Source organism: Melanotaenia boesemani, chromosome 13 (assembly GCF_017639745.1).
Source record: "Melanotaenia boesemani isolate fMelBoe1 chromosome 13, fMelBoe1.pri, whole genome shotgun sequence".
NCBI classification, from domain to species: domain Eukaryota; kingdom Metazoa; phylum Chordata; class Actinopteri; order Atheriniformes; family Melanotaeniidae; genus Melanotaenia; species Melanotaenia boesemani.
In genome coordinates, this window is record NC_055694.1 from 9,101,561 (window position 1) to 9,117,648 (window position 16,088).

General features: G+C 41.2%; 1 protein-coding gene across 5 annotated transcripts in view; it reads left to right on the plus strand.

The window, feature by feature from the left end:
* Window positions 1-16,088, plus strand: part of LOC121651709 (ankyrin repeat and SAM domain-containing protein 1A-like) — a 59,423-nt gene that overhangs the window by 20,866 nt on the left and 22,469 nt on the right. For all 5 annotated transcript variants that reach the window (XM_042004095.1, XM_042004092.1, XM_042004093.1 and 2 more), the window contains exons 5-14: window positions 3,301-3,597; window positions 4,270-4,345; window positions 4,457-4,558; window positions 4,644-4,730; window positions 4,825-4,994; window positions 5,261-5,323; window positions 5,649-5,781; window positions 6,526-6,569; window positions 8,773-8,869; window positions 12,582-13,069. In XM_042004095.1, the coding sequence (XP_041860029.1) occupies window positions 3,301-3,597; window positions 4,270-4,345; window positions 4,457-4,558; window positions 4,644-4,730; window positions 4,825-4,994; window positions 5,261-5,323; window positions 5,649-5,781; window positions 6,526-6,569; window positions 8,773-8,869; window positions 12,582-13,069 (1,557 nt within the window). The remainder of the gene's footprint in view (window positions 1-3,300; window positions 3,598-4,269; window positions 4,346-4,456; window positions 4,559-4,643; window positions 4,731-4,824; window positions 4,995-5,260; window positions 5,324-5,648; window positions 5,782-6,525; window positions 6,570-8,772; window positions 8,870-12,581; window positions 13,070-16,088) is intronic.

A 16,088-nucleotide genomic window follows, 5' to 3' on the forward strand; every position in this document is an offset into this window, starting at 1 on the left:
TATCATATTTTGGCCCTCTTTTGCTGCATTTGGGACAGGAAAGATTGCATTTCCACATAGAACAAAAGTACAATACTTCATGAAATTAAAACAACAGTTTTGATTTACAGCCAGTAGTATAAACCTTTGCACCCAGTAAATAACTGTATCATGTCTTGCAAGAAAAGAGGAAGGTTCGGCCGTAAATCATGCTCAAAGTGTCCCAGGTGCTTTGGAGTATGTGGAGGCTGCAGTTGAAGGCCTCTGTGTGAATAAAATGCTACACATTGCTCACATCAAAGGAGACGAGGCTGAGTGCTCGTTTCCCAACAGTGAGTCACACGGCTGGCCAGCCATGTTTAATGCGATGAGCTGCTGGCTGACACATTGCTGCAATTCCCTGACTATCACGTTGGCATGGGAGACACTTCGTGTTGACACAATCCAAAACATTGAGGTCATGGTGTTAGAACACATGGTATCACATGGTATTGCTTTATCATTCAGTAATAAGTTTAGCTTCGTACGGCCTGTTGTGAACTCAGTTCTTTAAACTTTGTTTAAATCAGAATATAAAATTAAGGGTGTGGTTAGAGTGACCTGGTTGGATCATTGTCACCCTCCTCTTCTCACTGCATTTCTTGTCGTTATCTCAATAGAAACTATTATGTAAAAGTAAAAGTGACAAAAAAATGACACAAAGCATCATGTGCTAGGTTCACTTGGATGCCTACTGAGGCAGAAGACCTGCACATTTGAGGACGTGAGTCGTGATGATGTAATGGCGGTGTGTTTGTTTGCCAGCTGAAGTCATCTAAAAACTAAGAGTAAATCTGAAATCTCAAAAAGCTGTGACAAATGCTCAGTGGTGCATTACAGATGAGAGACGGTGTGCTTTTTATGTGTGGGCCAACCTTTTTTTTTTTTAAAGCCAAAGATGGAGAAATTCAAACGATGGAGCCACCCAGGCAGCAAAAAGATGTTTTTTTTCTCTCTAAGCCAGCCTCTGTGTCACTTCTCTTTTGATTAGCCTTTGTCGTTTTGTTTCCCTTGCCTTCCTTTCTCTCTGCTCAAGCTGTGACCTGTTTTGCCAAAAGATTTCTTCTAATCCCTCTTCTCCTCCTACGAGGAAGGAGATACCTGCTGATCCCATTTGGTACCAGGTCTTTGTGAAAGTCTCAGCAAAGAGGTTAACACCCCTGTCTAAACTGACCCTTTCAGCCCCCGTCCACACACTTAGTCCTGCTGTCAGTGGCACAGCTGGCATGCACTTCTGGGAGTCATCCAAAACTGGCATCATGCTTAGCCATGAAGGGGCTTCTCACACCAGCTGTCAGCCCTTTTTGTAGGTGTCTCTGTGTGACTGGAATGACTGACTCTCCGAGCATGTGGCTCCACAATAGCAGGCATTTTTCTGCCACACCCATCTGCACACAGTATTCTAGGAGAGATAAAGAGCTGCAAGGGTTATACATGCCGTCTTTCTGGATCGCCATTATCACATCTTTGCTATTTTTCACTCCTCTAGCTAAGTGAGAGCTGTGGTTGTAGCATTCAGTGTTACCTAATTTAGTACTGTTCTTTTATATCAAGGCCAAAACTTGCAGCATGGTCTTATGATGATCCCTGTTGTCATTGTGTGTCTTGTGCTTTGAATTGGGCTTGCCCCCTGCAGGCCACTCAGAGTAGAGCTCATCAAAAATGCTGGAGGCCCTCGTGTCTAATAGGCATTGATCTCATTGCTGCACGAGAGTCATTAGAGCCAATAAACAACACTTAGTGACTTTGTGTTGTAATTACTCCTTTTAATAGTAGTTTTATCTACTCCTCTGTCACTTTTCTTACTTTCTCATTGAGCTCTGCAAGAGACACAAAAGTAATAAGAGTTATACTAATATTAAAAGAAGAAAGAATATAGAAAGGTATTCAGAAAACTAAAGCAGTGTATGTATAACCAATTTACTATGTACAAACATCTTTTGTATGGCTATTATGGTTACTTATTCAAGGAGATGAGGGAGGAGTTGTACAGTTTATTGGGCACAGATGTGTTTTCCTTTTGCATGGAGTCGCTCATCTTCTATAGGAGCATGCAGGCAGTTAGTATTACATATGCCTACATGTTGTCATGGTCTTGTACTATTGAAACAACCCAAGATTCTTCTATTTAAAAAATCCCTGAGGGGACCTTGCTTCTTGCTTCCCCAGTATTAAACTTTGCCGTTGAACATGCCCCACATTGTGCCTAGATGGTTGGCTGCTTCTCCCTGTTTATGCAGCTGTTATCTCAGTATGTTTATGTGTTTGAATAAATCAGCTTTGAGAACTATAGTAATAATAACTGGACAGCATGTAGTGTTATTTGCATATATGACTAAATTTGTAAATTTGACTTCTACCATATCATCACTTACTCATACAGTGTAGAGCTATATATACCTCATTTCTCTATATTTACAATACATGGAAATGCATGTACATTAGCAACTAGGGATGCACTGATGCATCCATTGAAGAGCCCTCTTTAAAGCAGAGAAATATATTATTTTATCTTTATAATTTAACTTATTTAGATTTTTTTAATTGAATGTTTTAATTTTAAAACAGAAATTATTTTAAAAAATTAAGATATTGTCAATTTTTATTCTTCTTCGGTGTTGAATCCAAGTAATGTACTATTAAAACTAAAATGACAAGAATGATTTGTCATTTCTTTGTAGAAGAAAATCAGAATTTATATTAAAACCTTAAAAAAAAAAAAAGAAAAAATAAAGAAACAAAAAACTGTAGTAAAAAGTAAAAAACTGTGAATTGACCAAAGAATTGCATTTGTTGCATCTCTAACTTTCTCAAACACCAAAATATTCTATCATCAAAGTGGCCCACATCTCATCTAATTCCCACCTGTCTGTGTATTGCTGCCTCGCTGTTAGCATCCTGCCTCTCACTGTTTCCTGTCCTCGTCCTCATTACCTGTCTGCATTAGTGCATGCATGTTGTCCAGTCTCCTGGCCAGCACCAGCCCCCTAACTGGTCTCCTAACTTAATTTGCCAGATTCTCCCCTCAGGCTTCTCCATGTGCTACATTATAGTCTGTGCTTTGTCATGACCTCTTTAATTAATCTGGCACTGTGGTGGTCTCTATGCTCTGATTCGTTTGCTCTCACGATGACTCCACTGAGTCACCTCTTCTTGCTCGTCATCATCCATGATTCAGCCAAACTGTTTCTGTCCTCATGTAGTACATCCACTTTACTCCTAGTGTACATGTTGGACCCCCGTCCTCAAGCTGCTTCTCATTCTGTTGTTGGCCTCCAACAGAACAACGATAACGAAACACCGCTGCACTGTGCCGCCCAGTATGGCCACTCTCAGGTGGTGCGGCTTCTGTTGGAGGAGCTGACTGATCCCACCATGAGGAACAACAAGTTTGAGACTCCACTGGACCTAGCTGCGTTGTACGGCCGCCTGGAGGTTGTAAAGCTGCTGATCAATGCCCATCCCAACCTGCTCAGCTGCAACACAAAGAAACACACACCGCTTCATCTGGCCTCCAGGAACGGACACCTGTCTGTGGTGGAGGTGCTGCTGGATGCTCGCATGGACATCAACTATGAGGTGTGTGTTTACCAACAACTTTGTGTGTCTGTGTGTTAAGGTAAAGCTTCTGTTTTCATGTGTTTTTCATGTGCTGTCATGGCTCAAATTGTGTTGGGTAACTTGAGTAACTACTTGCAGCACTTCCTTCATTTACTTCTAAATATCACCATGAGATTAAATGTAAAACTCTCTCAGTTTGCATAAGAACTGCTGTGATATCAAAGCCAAGTTGGCCTTTACCCCCCAACCCCACTCCCACCGCCCCTCGGGCTCTGTCTCTGTATCAAACTGTGCCTCCCATCTGTTTGGAGATACTTTCCCCCTCATTTTGCCCCCTCTTCCTCTAAATTAAGGATGTGGAATCTATTCAGCATCCTTTAGCCCTTGCATCCTGTAGGTTTCAATTAGCATGACCCTGTGAGCTGGAAAATGATCTGCTTTGATTGTACAACTGCATAATTATCAGTAAGGATGCAGACTGGATGGTATGCATTAAATCCAGTTGTTGCAAAACACTCAAGAACCATCAATTGTTTGATATATCTAGGCAACTTAAGGAAATAAACATAATTGTTCCTCAAATATATGTATATATATATATACATATATATATAGCGAGAGAGAGAGAGAGAGAGAGATTGAGAGAGAGAGTTCAGTATATTTAAACTCTAGTTTATTTTGTTTTCTCAGACAGAGAAAGGCAGCGCTCTCCACGAAGCAGCCCTTTTCGGGAAGACGGATGTGGTACAGAAACTTCTAAGTGCAGGTCACTTGCTGCTCCTAATCAACACATGCTTTATGAAGATCGTTAAAATAAATAAAAATACACAACACATGATTGCTGTCTGTGCAGAATGTTTTGTGTTTCGTTTTTCAGGTATTGATGTGAACATTTTGGACCAGAAAGGCCTGACAGCGCTGGACACTGTCAAAGACATGCCCTCTCAGAAAAGCAGAGAGATAGCTGCTCTCATTCTGGGTAAAGACTAAATATGCAAACAAAGGGCTGCGGTGGAAAAATGTTTTTGCATTTAACAGCTGTGATAAACTCCTGTTTGTTCCAGGGCACACGACGGGGAAACCCCCTAATATTGACCTTCCTCCTCCACCGATCCCTCCGCCTCATGAGAGTCCCAGTCCGAGGAAGAAGGGTAAGACTGACTTGAGGCCTTAAGTCGAAAATGCAGCAGGGAGTTGTCCCTTTTCTTTTCTTTGTTTCTTTAGTCACTCTGACTGGTTTAACAGGTGACCTGGAAAAGGTGGGTGAGCTTATATCGGTACTGGCCCCAGGACCTGAGGAGGAGAGTCCCTATGAAGCACTGTTTGAAGCCACTTCCTGCCATTCGTTAGACAGTCTCACCAGCAGCAAGTCCTCTGACCGGGACTCAGGACGGCCCGACAGTAAAGTTGGCAAGGTTGGCAGAAGTTTAACTGAAACCCATCCTCACACAAACACACAACAGAGAATGAGGCTCTATTTTCTGCAGTAGCTGCGATGCAGAACCCCCACTAGAGGGAGTTAGTTGTCCACTCTGTCAATGCCTGGGCCACTAAATGGCAACCTTCCTGCATCAGACTTCCTGTTGTACAGAGGGCTTGCAGTTAATTTCTTAGCCACAGTCTTTCAATAATGGAGAATGATTATCAGCTATTGATGTATAATATGATTATTTTTTTGCAGAAAGAACGCCTTGTCCACTCGGCACACCCTGGACCTGGTCATGAAGAGAAGATGAGCTCAGAGGTGAGATTATAAAGCTGCAAGAACAATAACCATCTTACACCACAGATGTCACTGTTAGCAAATGATTGTATCTCACTGAGAATACCAGGACTTCTTTGTTACCACCCCTTTTATGACTTCGCTTCACATGACTTCTCACTTATTCATTTGAGTTTGGCCGGAGGTACACAAGATGGCAAAGTAGAAAAGGAGTCTGACTCAAGAAGATTTCAAGACATTTTGCTTCATAAAATTCAACTAGTTATAAATCCTAAATATTAAGTCATTGTATGTCCTCACGCCTGTCCTCTTTGTTTTTTTTTTTGTTTGTTTTGTTTTTTTGCAGACCCTTTATACTTGCAGCAGTATCGATGAAAGAGGAAAGCCAGTGGAGGAAGAGGAGGATCACACATATGAGTTGTTGCTGACCGCACAGACCAAAATCCCACCACCCAGCCAGGAGTACCAGTCCAAAAAGGGTAATTGTTTGCTTTTAGTGTAATCCAAAGGGAGGAAACAATTGTAAGATAAAGTGTACTTTCCCTTTAGTTACTCTGTTTTATGTCCTTCAGCATTTCTGGGCCAACGAGCCTCACATTAGCTCCTTGCATTCCTTCTTTTCTGGAGTTAATGTTTAGTAATGCTGCTGCTGTGTGGACCAAATGGAACCTAAATAAAGCTGAATTCTGATCATCAGCCTGTACACACACACACGGGCTTGCCTTGACTGTGTAGTACAGCATGTAATTGCTTTAAATGGGATTAAATCAGAAGACCATTTTGATCCCTAGATGTTGATGTTTTAAAACCATCTCCTTACGACCTTGCAGCTTAATAACCCTCAATAGCACCAATCTGTTTAAAAACATCACTGAGCTGGGAGGCTGAAGCGTTATCATAAGGATGAATTATGGTGTTAGAAAGCATTAATAACTTACAGCTTTTTTTACTTCCATTATTAAGCAGAAAAGTTGTTTTAATGTGTTTTAGAACAGATTCATCATGTTAATGCTGTTTAACAGGCAGGTGACATCAATCTAGAGGCCGTCTGACATGTAGGCCGTTAATGTCACCGTGCATAAAACATGATTTTATTATAAATCACTTCCTCATTTGGAGCCTAATATTTCTTCTGACAATCAGAACCTGAAATAGATTGTAACTCTGAGTGGATTAAGAAAATTCTTTACGTGTCCTAATTCTTATGTTTAATGTCTTCTTAGATGAGAATACCACTATGCCGTCTTCCAACAGTGTCCTACCTCAGGTATTTACAGCACTTTCATCGTTCTTACACCTTTTAACTCTTTTCCCCTGAATCACAAAGTATGTGAAATAAAAATCTGCTGATATGTTTTGCACTGAGAATGTTTTTTTTTTTCTCTTGGATATGGAATTTATGCAAGTTTTTCTGCACAATAGAACAATTCATCACTCCTCCAGAGTTTGCTGAATCTTCCTACTGGCCCTTTTGGCTCTTTATCTTTAAAACAATCTTGCTAGCAGTTATCTTCAAAAGGTTTCTTGTAATCTCAGACCTCAACTTGACCTCAATCGTTGTCTCAAGTCCCATTTATACCAGCACATGGTTTTTAATTGAGAAGTTAAAGTACTTGTGAAGTGTTCAAATCTGCTTCACTGGGTCTTTAATGTTGATGATTGTGAGTAAGCCATAGTCCCAAATATGATTAAAGGTCTCAGATAACTGAGAGCTTAAATCTATTGATTTTTATTTTCAATTTTTTTTCTACTACAAAATTGCAGAAAACATAAAATTCATATTTCTAAAAAGTTGGGACACTGTAAAATGTAAATAAAAGCATAATGCAATGATTTGCAAATCTCATGAACCCATATTTTATTCCCAGTACGACATAAACAACATATCAGATGTTGAAACATTTTATCTTTTCATGGAAAATATTTGCTCATTTTGGCTTTAATTGCAACATGTCTAAAAAAAAAAGTAGTTCCAGGGTGATATTTACCACTGTTTATCATCTCCTCTTCTTTTAACAACACAATAGGCACTAATGCAACCTTGCACTATCAGAAATGCTTTTGAATTCTCTGCTGATAACAAGCTGGATGTTTCCTGTCCTCTTTAGTCTGCAGGACACACCATCCATGGTTTCCAAAAAGAATTTCTTATTTTTATCCATCTAACCACAGAACAGTTCTCCACTTTACCTCAGACCATTGTAAATATGCTTTGGACCAGACAAGATGGCATTATCCTGGATTGTGTTCACATATGGCTTCTTCTTAGCATGATAGAGCTTTAAACTGCATTTCAGAGTGAACTGTGTTCACAGACACTAAATTCTGGAGGTGTTCCTGAATCCATGCAGTGATTTCCAGTAGAGAATCATGTCTGTTTTTAACGTGCTGCCGGTGGACCCCAAAATCACAAACATGAGCAGTGACCTTCAGCCTTGTCCAGTGTGCACAGAGATTCCTCCTAATTCTTTGAATCTTTTGATGATATATACTGTGGATGGTGGGATCTTCAAAGTCTTCACAATTTTACAACGGGGAACATTTTTCTGAAATTGTTCCACAATTTTAAGACACAGCTGTTCACAGATTCTGCCCATTTTACGTCTAAGAGGCTTGCCCTTTTGAGATCAATAATGTCTTGAATCTTGAGGCTAAGCCTCTCTGAAATGCTGCTTTTATACCCTGTCATGTTTAATATTAATAAACTGTTGCCAATTAATCTAATTAGTTGCTCCTCCAGTTGTTTTTGATCTGTGCCAATAACTTTTCTGGTCTTTTGTTGCACCTGTTCCACCTTTTTTGAGATTTGTGTTGCTGTCATCAAATCGAAGTTCTAAATTTTAATAATAATAATAATGATACATATTTAACTAGAGTACTTTTACACACTAGATTATCCACAGTACCGTAACCAAAGTTTGGCTGAACGAAAGGTTCCTTTGCATTTTGCTGTATAAATAAAGCTGATGATCTCCACGCTGTCAGAGACTGAGTCATAGGTCCGGATAAAGCAGAGGACATCTTAAACTGGAGCCCATAGCTGTGTTCTTTTAAGCTGTCAATCGATTTTTTTCTTTCATTACCTTTTCATATCTGTTATTCAGTTAGCAACTTTTTATTATTATTGCCGCCCACCCACAACTCCACCTGCTCCCCATATATCTCTGCTTGCATCTTTTATTTTAAGCCCTTATTGGATTTGTTGCTCCTCTCAGCTGCCCAGTCATGATAAATTAGCTTCTTGGTGTCATCTGTGCTTTAATGTCCAGCCTTCTGAGCTCACGTAGGGAAACCTACCACCATCGCTGTAATGCCTTGATGTATTCATTGTTAGGCTAGATGGCCGATTAGTCTGTCTGTGTAATTGGATAACTGGGATACAGCAAATGCTAATAAGATTATCTGCTAACACTGGAATTGTTTGACAGCTGCAAGTTAACTGCTTTTCTTTCTCTTCCCTGCTTTTGAAGCATAAACCGCCTGCACCCCCTAATGACCTCAAAGCCCCAAGTAAGATGAAAGACACTCTGCACCCTCCTGCACGGATGGGCCCACAAGCACCAGGAGGTGAGTCCTTAGATTTTAACTGCCTAATAAGGTGTAACAACTGCAGCTGGTGCTGCACTTAGTGTAAGGAGAGATGGACTGGACACACTGGAATTGAAAGTTGTGAGCCAAAACATGACGGTGAAATAGAAGAGATGCATTTGAGATGGGCTGACTTGGATTATCCCCGCCAGGAAATACACAATTGGCATTCTCGGGCAGCAGAGCGGATTTGGCCCGTTGAGAGCAGGGCTGATTGACATTCTTTGGCAAGTGGGTAGGACTCGTTTCACTGCCAATATGAAATTCTTGATCAGATTGTGACATTCCTATCTTTGAGCCTAAAGCAGGATCTGCCACTTCATGCAGTCAAGCTTGAAGTCAATGAGGTGCATGGCTGCTTGGTTTTTGCTGCCACATGCACAGATATCTTTATCATATCAATAGATTTTTGGAGAATGTTTGCAGAATTGCAGAAAGAAATAAGTTGGGCAGTTGTTGTTAGAGGTGTATTATGTAACTGTTTTCCAAGACATTTTCTTTAATTTGCTTGCACCAGAAGCACTAAAGACATGTGAAAAAGAAAGTACTTAATTTTTATGTATCAGGACAGAATAAATAAAAATGATTATAATAACAATATGGTCTTTACCATGTTTTAAAAATGAATGAATACAAACTCAAATTAGCAACAACAAAACATCATTATGTCATATAACTATTTATGTCTAAAAACTAAGCCAAAATGCTGAAGCAGTGTGTGGAAAGACTAGGTTAACCCTTATTCCTAAAACAGGAATTAAGAAGAGTAGCAGCCAGTTGCTGTTAAGCAAATGCACCTGATTAATTGATCATTAGCAAGTGTGAACACATCTATAAAAACATAAGTTTTGGCTGTTTGCTGGCCTACATTAACACAGTGCCAAGGAGGAAAGACATCAGCAATGTTCTGCTCATCAGGCTGAAAAGGGTTTCTAAATTATTTGGAATCAACCGTTTTCCATCGGTGAGAAAGATTATTCACGAATAAAAAACATTACAGGCAGTTGCCAGTCTTCCCAGGAGTGGAAGTCCCAGCAAGTTCACCCCAAGATCTGAACACGTTGTGCTCAGCGAAACTAGAAAAACACAAAAGCTACATCTAAGGCTCAAGCTTCAGTTAGCATGTTAAATGCTAGTTAATCCTTAGGGGGCTGAGTCTGTCTTGGCCATAAAATACTTTTGATTTAGTAGCCATTGACTACATAAAAAATATGTTTACAGAGCCCACATCTAGTGTTTTGTTTGTTCAACAAAACCTCACCTAAATGATCTGATAATTAATTTTTTACTTAGACCTACTCTATTAACATATTGGACCCAAAACATACAAAAAATGATCAAATTCAAATTGAAAAAATTCAGAGTAGTATCAGCTGAGTTGACCATTTTTCTCTGATCACGCTGGTATGATCATCGACCCCTAAGGGGTTAATGAACAGACAATTAGGAAAAAACTAACATTCTTTTCTGGCAGCTGTCCAAACAAGCCAGTTTGGTGGAGTTCTTCTGTCTATTTCTCCATGTTCACACTCTCCTGCAACCAAGGAAACGAAGAATAATGTTGTACTCTCCATTGTTTGTAATTGTCATATCCTGGTTGCAGGTTGAGCCTGACAGATTCTGCTCCCGTGGACATGTCTAATGGGGTTTCTCCCCCTTCTGTGTGGACAGTCAGGGACCAAACCTCAGCACTCTCTGTTGCAGGTGGAGGTTTTGCACAGTCAGCAGGATCACTGTGTATATTATCTGTCAAAAAACACATTGCTGTTCTCAGCAGGAATGTGGAGCATCCCAGCAGATTCCCCCTGATGTGTTGTGTTTTACAGCATAATCAAAAGATATGTACGACAAGCAATAAAATCCGTCATCCTTAGCCAATATTAACACAGTTAAGAGTACAGAAAGTGATTCTATTTTTGGTTCTTGCATGGATTGTGTTTAATAACCCATTATTTTCTGTTGACTGCTTTTGTCAATAGAGGTTTTTGTTTACTCGCTTTTACAGTAAATGTCCACATGTCAATAATATGGCCTGAGGTGTCTTATTGATGCTGAATCAGAGGGTGGAATACCTCTTGATCTGGAATAAAAACAGAGCAGATTTTTCCACAGACAGAACATGAATTGACTTTGGCTGATCCAGCGTGCTGAGTGACAGCTACGTCTGCCTCTGCAGCATCTGCAAAGCAACCATGACATCATTAGTGAGGCATTAGCAAATAAAATGCACATCCCACCTCTATCTCTAAGACTGGCATTAATATCAGATTGTGTGTGTGTGTGTGTGTGTGTGCATATTTTCCGTCGCTGAACTAAACAAGCAGCGGTGGGGTGGTCTCTGTAAGGGTTAACACCATGTGGGATTATTGGAAGCATAGTTGATGTGCTCATAGGGCGTTTACACTCCCCAGCTGCCAAGGAGAGTGTGGGTGTTTGAGCTGTGATCTCAACCTATATGTACGGTACACTCACTCAACAACAACACACACAAATTCCCACACACACATGCTTTTGTCCTCGTGTTTTTGGAAGTAGTGAGTTCAGGGCGTTGTGTGGTTCACTTCCTTGCTGTAAATGGTCCCTGAAATGGTAAAGAGGTGGTTCTTCGTGTTTCTTCTTATAAAGATGGTGCAGCAGCTGCATGGTTTAGCACAAAGCTGTTTTGTGAAGGACAAATAAAAGCGACACAACCGGTCGTTACTTTTCTGTGGTGTCGCTGCCCCAGATTCTCTGTCACCAAACACCCCGACCCTGTCACCCTGGCAGAGACCATCCACACACACACACACACGCACACACACACACACCCAACATGCAATCTTCCTACGCCATGTGTCACAGGACTAATTATCAGGAGTCTGGCTGCTGGAGTATAGGGTGATTCAAATTTCCATTCCGAACCACCATTAGGGTCTAGAATTAGAAGCTAGAAGACACAGAAAGCTGCTGGTCACTCGGCAGACAACAGCAGGCAAAGGAGGACGACAACAAAACCGAGCACAGGCTGCTGAGTTTGTCAAGTTGAATCTTAGACGAAAACGGGCTGGTTTGATCGCAGAAAAGAAGCTTAGGTGGTGGTAATTCCTCGGGGATAGGGAGGAGGAAAATCTCATTGTTTTTAATTGCACTTCGGCCTCATTAAGGAGTTGCTGTTGTTGGAGGAGGCTGCTAATGTAAGTAAATTCCCTTCCTCGAAGTGATGTTTCATGGTTTTGCAACATGTATGGCAACATGTTTATCCTGCTCTAGATAAATGTGTGGAAGTCATATTTGTGTGGAAGTTTATTGAGTAACTTGGGGGAATTTCTGGTGTCATTGTGGGAAAAATTTACCTAGAATCCATGTGGGCCTGTGACGTGAGGCTGCTCACAAACATGACTTCCTTCAACTCCCTGTTACAAAACACAGGAACCAGCAGATAGTCGTCAGACGGCTGCAAGCTGGTTCTGGAATTCAACTATTTCTCCAGCCAACAAACGCCCTTTCCTTTGCTCTGTCTCTTCTCTCCCTCTTCTTCTCTCCGTCACTTCTGGTAGGAAACAATTGCAGATTTGTTTCAGGGCATGTGTGGGTGGTTTCTTATTAGCCTTGCTCTAAGGATCTGCCCCTCTGATGGAAGTCCTATTTCCAGCCCCTCAAAGCTACTTTCTTTCTCAGCTGACTTTTCACTCCTCTTCTTTTCTTTGTCCAGATAACTCCCAGCTCAGCCCGGATCAGGGAGCGGGTGTCCCGGAGCAGTTCACCGGCCTCCTGCACGGATCTTCTCCAGTCATCGACTGCCGTGAGGACGCCTTCAGGCTTCCAGGTGTCCCACCACCCAGCCAGGGCCAACCAGAAGTGAAAAAATCTACCAAAGTGAAAGAGGTAGCCTCAGCCGCTTCGTCCACACCTTCCCGACCCAGTATGGCTGCCATCCTGACAGACTGTGATCCAAAAGCAATTTACGCAACTGTGAACAAGGAGCACAGGGACTCAGGGGCAGGATCTAGCGTTCGGATGCGCCCGCCTGGGGACCTGAAGCTGGCACGCAGCCTTTCCAAGTCTGACTCAGACTTGCTTGTGTCGCCTCCTAGCGAGGAGGAAGGGGGACTTGGAAACCGTAGCGAGTCTGTTTCTAACTGTAGCACTGGCAAAAAAAGGCTTGAGAAATCTCCTTCCTTCACTTCAGAATGGGACGAGGTAAGTCTTTCATGACTTAACAGACATGGAAATAATAAAACAGCAGAATTAGTGCCTGACTCGGAGCCAAAGACATGCTAGTTGTATGAGCATATTGTCTGAGATTCTTCTGAAATTTGTGATTTCTCAAAGTTGCGCTTTTTAGACTATAAGTCAAGATATCAAACAGCTCTGTTGACTTTAATGAACTTGTTCAGTCAACTCAAGGGTACTTGTTGCCCCCTGAGGGGGACTGGTGTGCTTTGAGCTTTAGCACAAACCTTCAAACACACCTATACAAACTGTAAAAAACCATAATAGATTAGAACAGATAGCCTCTTCTGAAATCTGTTATATCTCTTTCAGTTTTACCAAAAACGTCTTCATAATTTTTTGTGGAAATTTTAGTTGTTCCAAAACTTGTTTATTTATTTTTGTCCCTAGTCCTGGCATATGTTCATTATCCCAGTGGGTATTCCTAACTAAATATATCCCTCATCCATTCAGCACCTTTAATGCTTTGTCTGGATGCGGATGAAGAGCCAAATAGAGCCGCTGTGAAAGGAGATTAGAGGAGACAAAATGGGGATAAAGTGACTGAGAAGCTGCAAGAATAAGACAAGCGACAGAGATTTAAAACTGGAAGTTCAGAGAGAAGGTGGAAGCTGCAGGTCTGTCTCTGTTCAGCTTGTCTCATCTGCTTGCAAAGACTCAAACACGAGTCTCTGCAGAGATCAGAAAAACTATAGATACCTTTCAAGTTGTATTTCTGATGCCTTGCATGTCGAACTAGATGATAGACCGAGGCAGGATTGATGCTTCTTTGCTCCACAGTGAGGAGCTCATATTCCTGCTTGTGTTGCTAGGGATGGAATAATTTAATAGTAGTGTGCTGATTTATGTCTTGTTGCAGCTTTTTGTACCATCATACTATTTATGGTCTGCTTAAACATTGTGTTTAATCAGCTCATTTACTCATCACTTCTGTGAGAGTGTGGCTTCATTATTTGTCAGCAATAAATTGCCAGATGATGGGTTGCTGTAGCTGAACTTCGTTTTGCACTGGTAGATGTTGATAATGGTCAGGAAGAGGGTCTTTGTTGCACAATTATGCATGACAGCAGTTTGATCTGGTGTTTGCTCTGCCTGGAAATATTCCCATCAACATTTCCAGCTTTAGTACCTCTCAGAAGGATGAAGCCTTTTACAGGAACACCTCTCTAGCCTTTGCTATATCATTTTAATATAAACAAATCTGTCATCTCCAGAATATTTACTGTAAATGCAAACACTAAATGAAGAATTATGTAAAGACAAATACCTTTTGAAGGAACACAGTGTAACAAAATCAAAGGTCAATGACAGGAAAATGTAATATTTCATTCAAAATCCTTTTGGTATCTAATGACTTTACTAAAATAGCTGTTATGTTTTTATTCTTTTAGAATGAGCTGTTTTTATCTACTTGCTGTGGGTTCACATACATGGTAGCTGCCATATTTGTACCAACATTTTTACTATGGTGTCTCTGAATAGACAAACAACTCTGTGTGTGAAGTGAGAACCCTCTGAGCTTTTGATAGGTGCCATAGTACCATTTGGGATAAGTAAAGTCTTACAAAGCACATAAAGGAAGGCAGTACATACTGTATGCACACGATAATGAAATATTTACCTGTAGTGCAGTCAGTGCTGCACCTGAGGCCACTGGATCCACTCGCAGATAAAAACATGTTTTTGTCTGGAAGAATTTTGGACGCTAACGGCCACCATCTATTCACGCCCATTGTATTGAATCAGCAGCCTGTAAGATTTCATGACATCTAGCTGTGAAATTGCAGATTGCAACCAGCTGAACTCCGCCACACATCATCCCTCTCCTCTGTTAGAAAAGCTATTGTGTCCATGAAAAATGATTGGAAACAAATTCTTGGTTTGTCCTGTCTGGGCTGCTGTAGAAATGCCATAGTGCCACAGTGATTAACTGTCTTCATAGCAGTTTTAATTGTTATTAGAGGAGTTTTCAGCTCCACCCTGGATTTAAATAGCTTGACTGAACAAATTAAAATCTATTTACTGATGCAGCTGAGTAAAATGGATGCACAGTTGCTCAACAGTTTAAAAAATGTGATGGGTTTTGTTCACTTTAACCTTTAAACTCCCCCTGGAAGTGCATGCTCTCTGACAGGGCACCATACAATCTAATTATTCAGTTTCATGAACACCTCTGCTCCCTGCGCCGCGCAGAAGGGACGGCCCTCTGAGAGCGTGACAGGATTAAGGCAGCCATGTCATTACTTGGTTATTGGAGACTGTTGCTCCTCCCAAAAACCCTCCGTGGCCTGTAATAATCTTGGAGCTGTTGTTGTGTTTTCTCTGGTGCTTCTGCACACATGAAGTAAACAGACCAAGCAAGAGAACTGGTCTGTGTTAGAGGAGGAGCCAACGCAGAAGGTATCGATGTCCTTTTGCTCTGACATGTTTCCCTTGTGGCAGGAGAGCAGGTTGTGTTATTGGCTTCTAACTGAAGGAGAGATTTTATCAGAATGGGAGAGACACTTGAGGCAATGTCCTCATTTGCTGTGTGCACTCATACGAGTGTATGTTACCAAATGAACTTTCCAGCTTTTAGGTTCTCCTGAATGCCTGAAGGCGAGTATAAGATCTTAAAGTAGGCTGCTGGCAGGGAGCACCACACTTGATCTTTAATTATTCATTCCTCCCATGGGGGTGCATTTTGTCCACTCATCGGTGATTCTGCAACACGTCTGAATCATTTTGGGATTACAATAACAATGCTGTTGAGCAATTAATGTGTGATTCTGTTCGGACTGTCTGTGCTGCTCCTGCTGAATAAAATGCGTCTGAAAAACTCCCAAAAAGGAGGCTGAGTTCTTCCTGCGATGGATCTTGTGTATGTGCAGCCTCTTTGACATGCTCTGTTCACAGTGCAGAGACTATATTTGTGTGTGAAGCAGGCTGTCAGCTAGACCAATAGATCTCACATTTATGCATGGCAGGAAGGGTGAATTTGAAATGT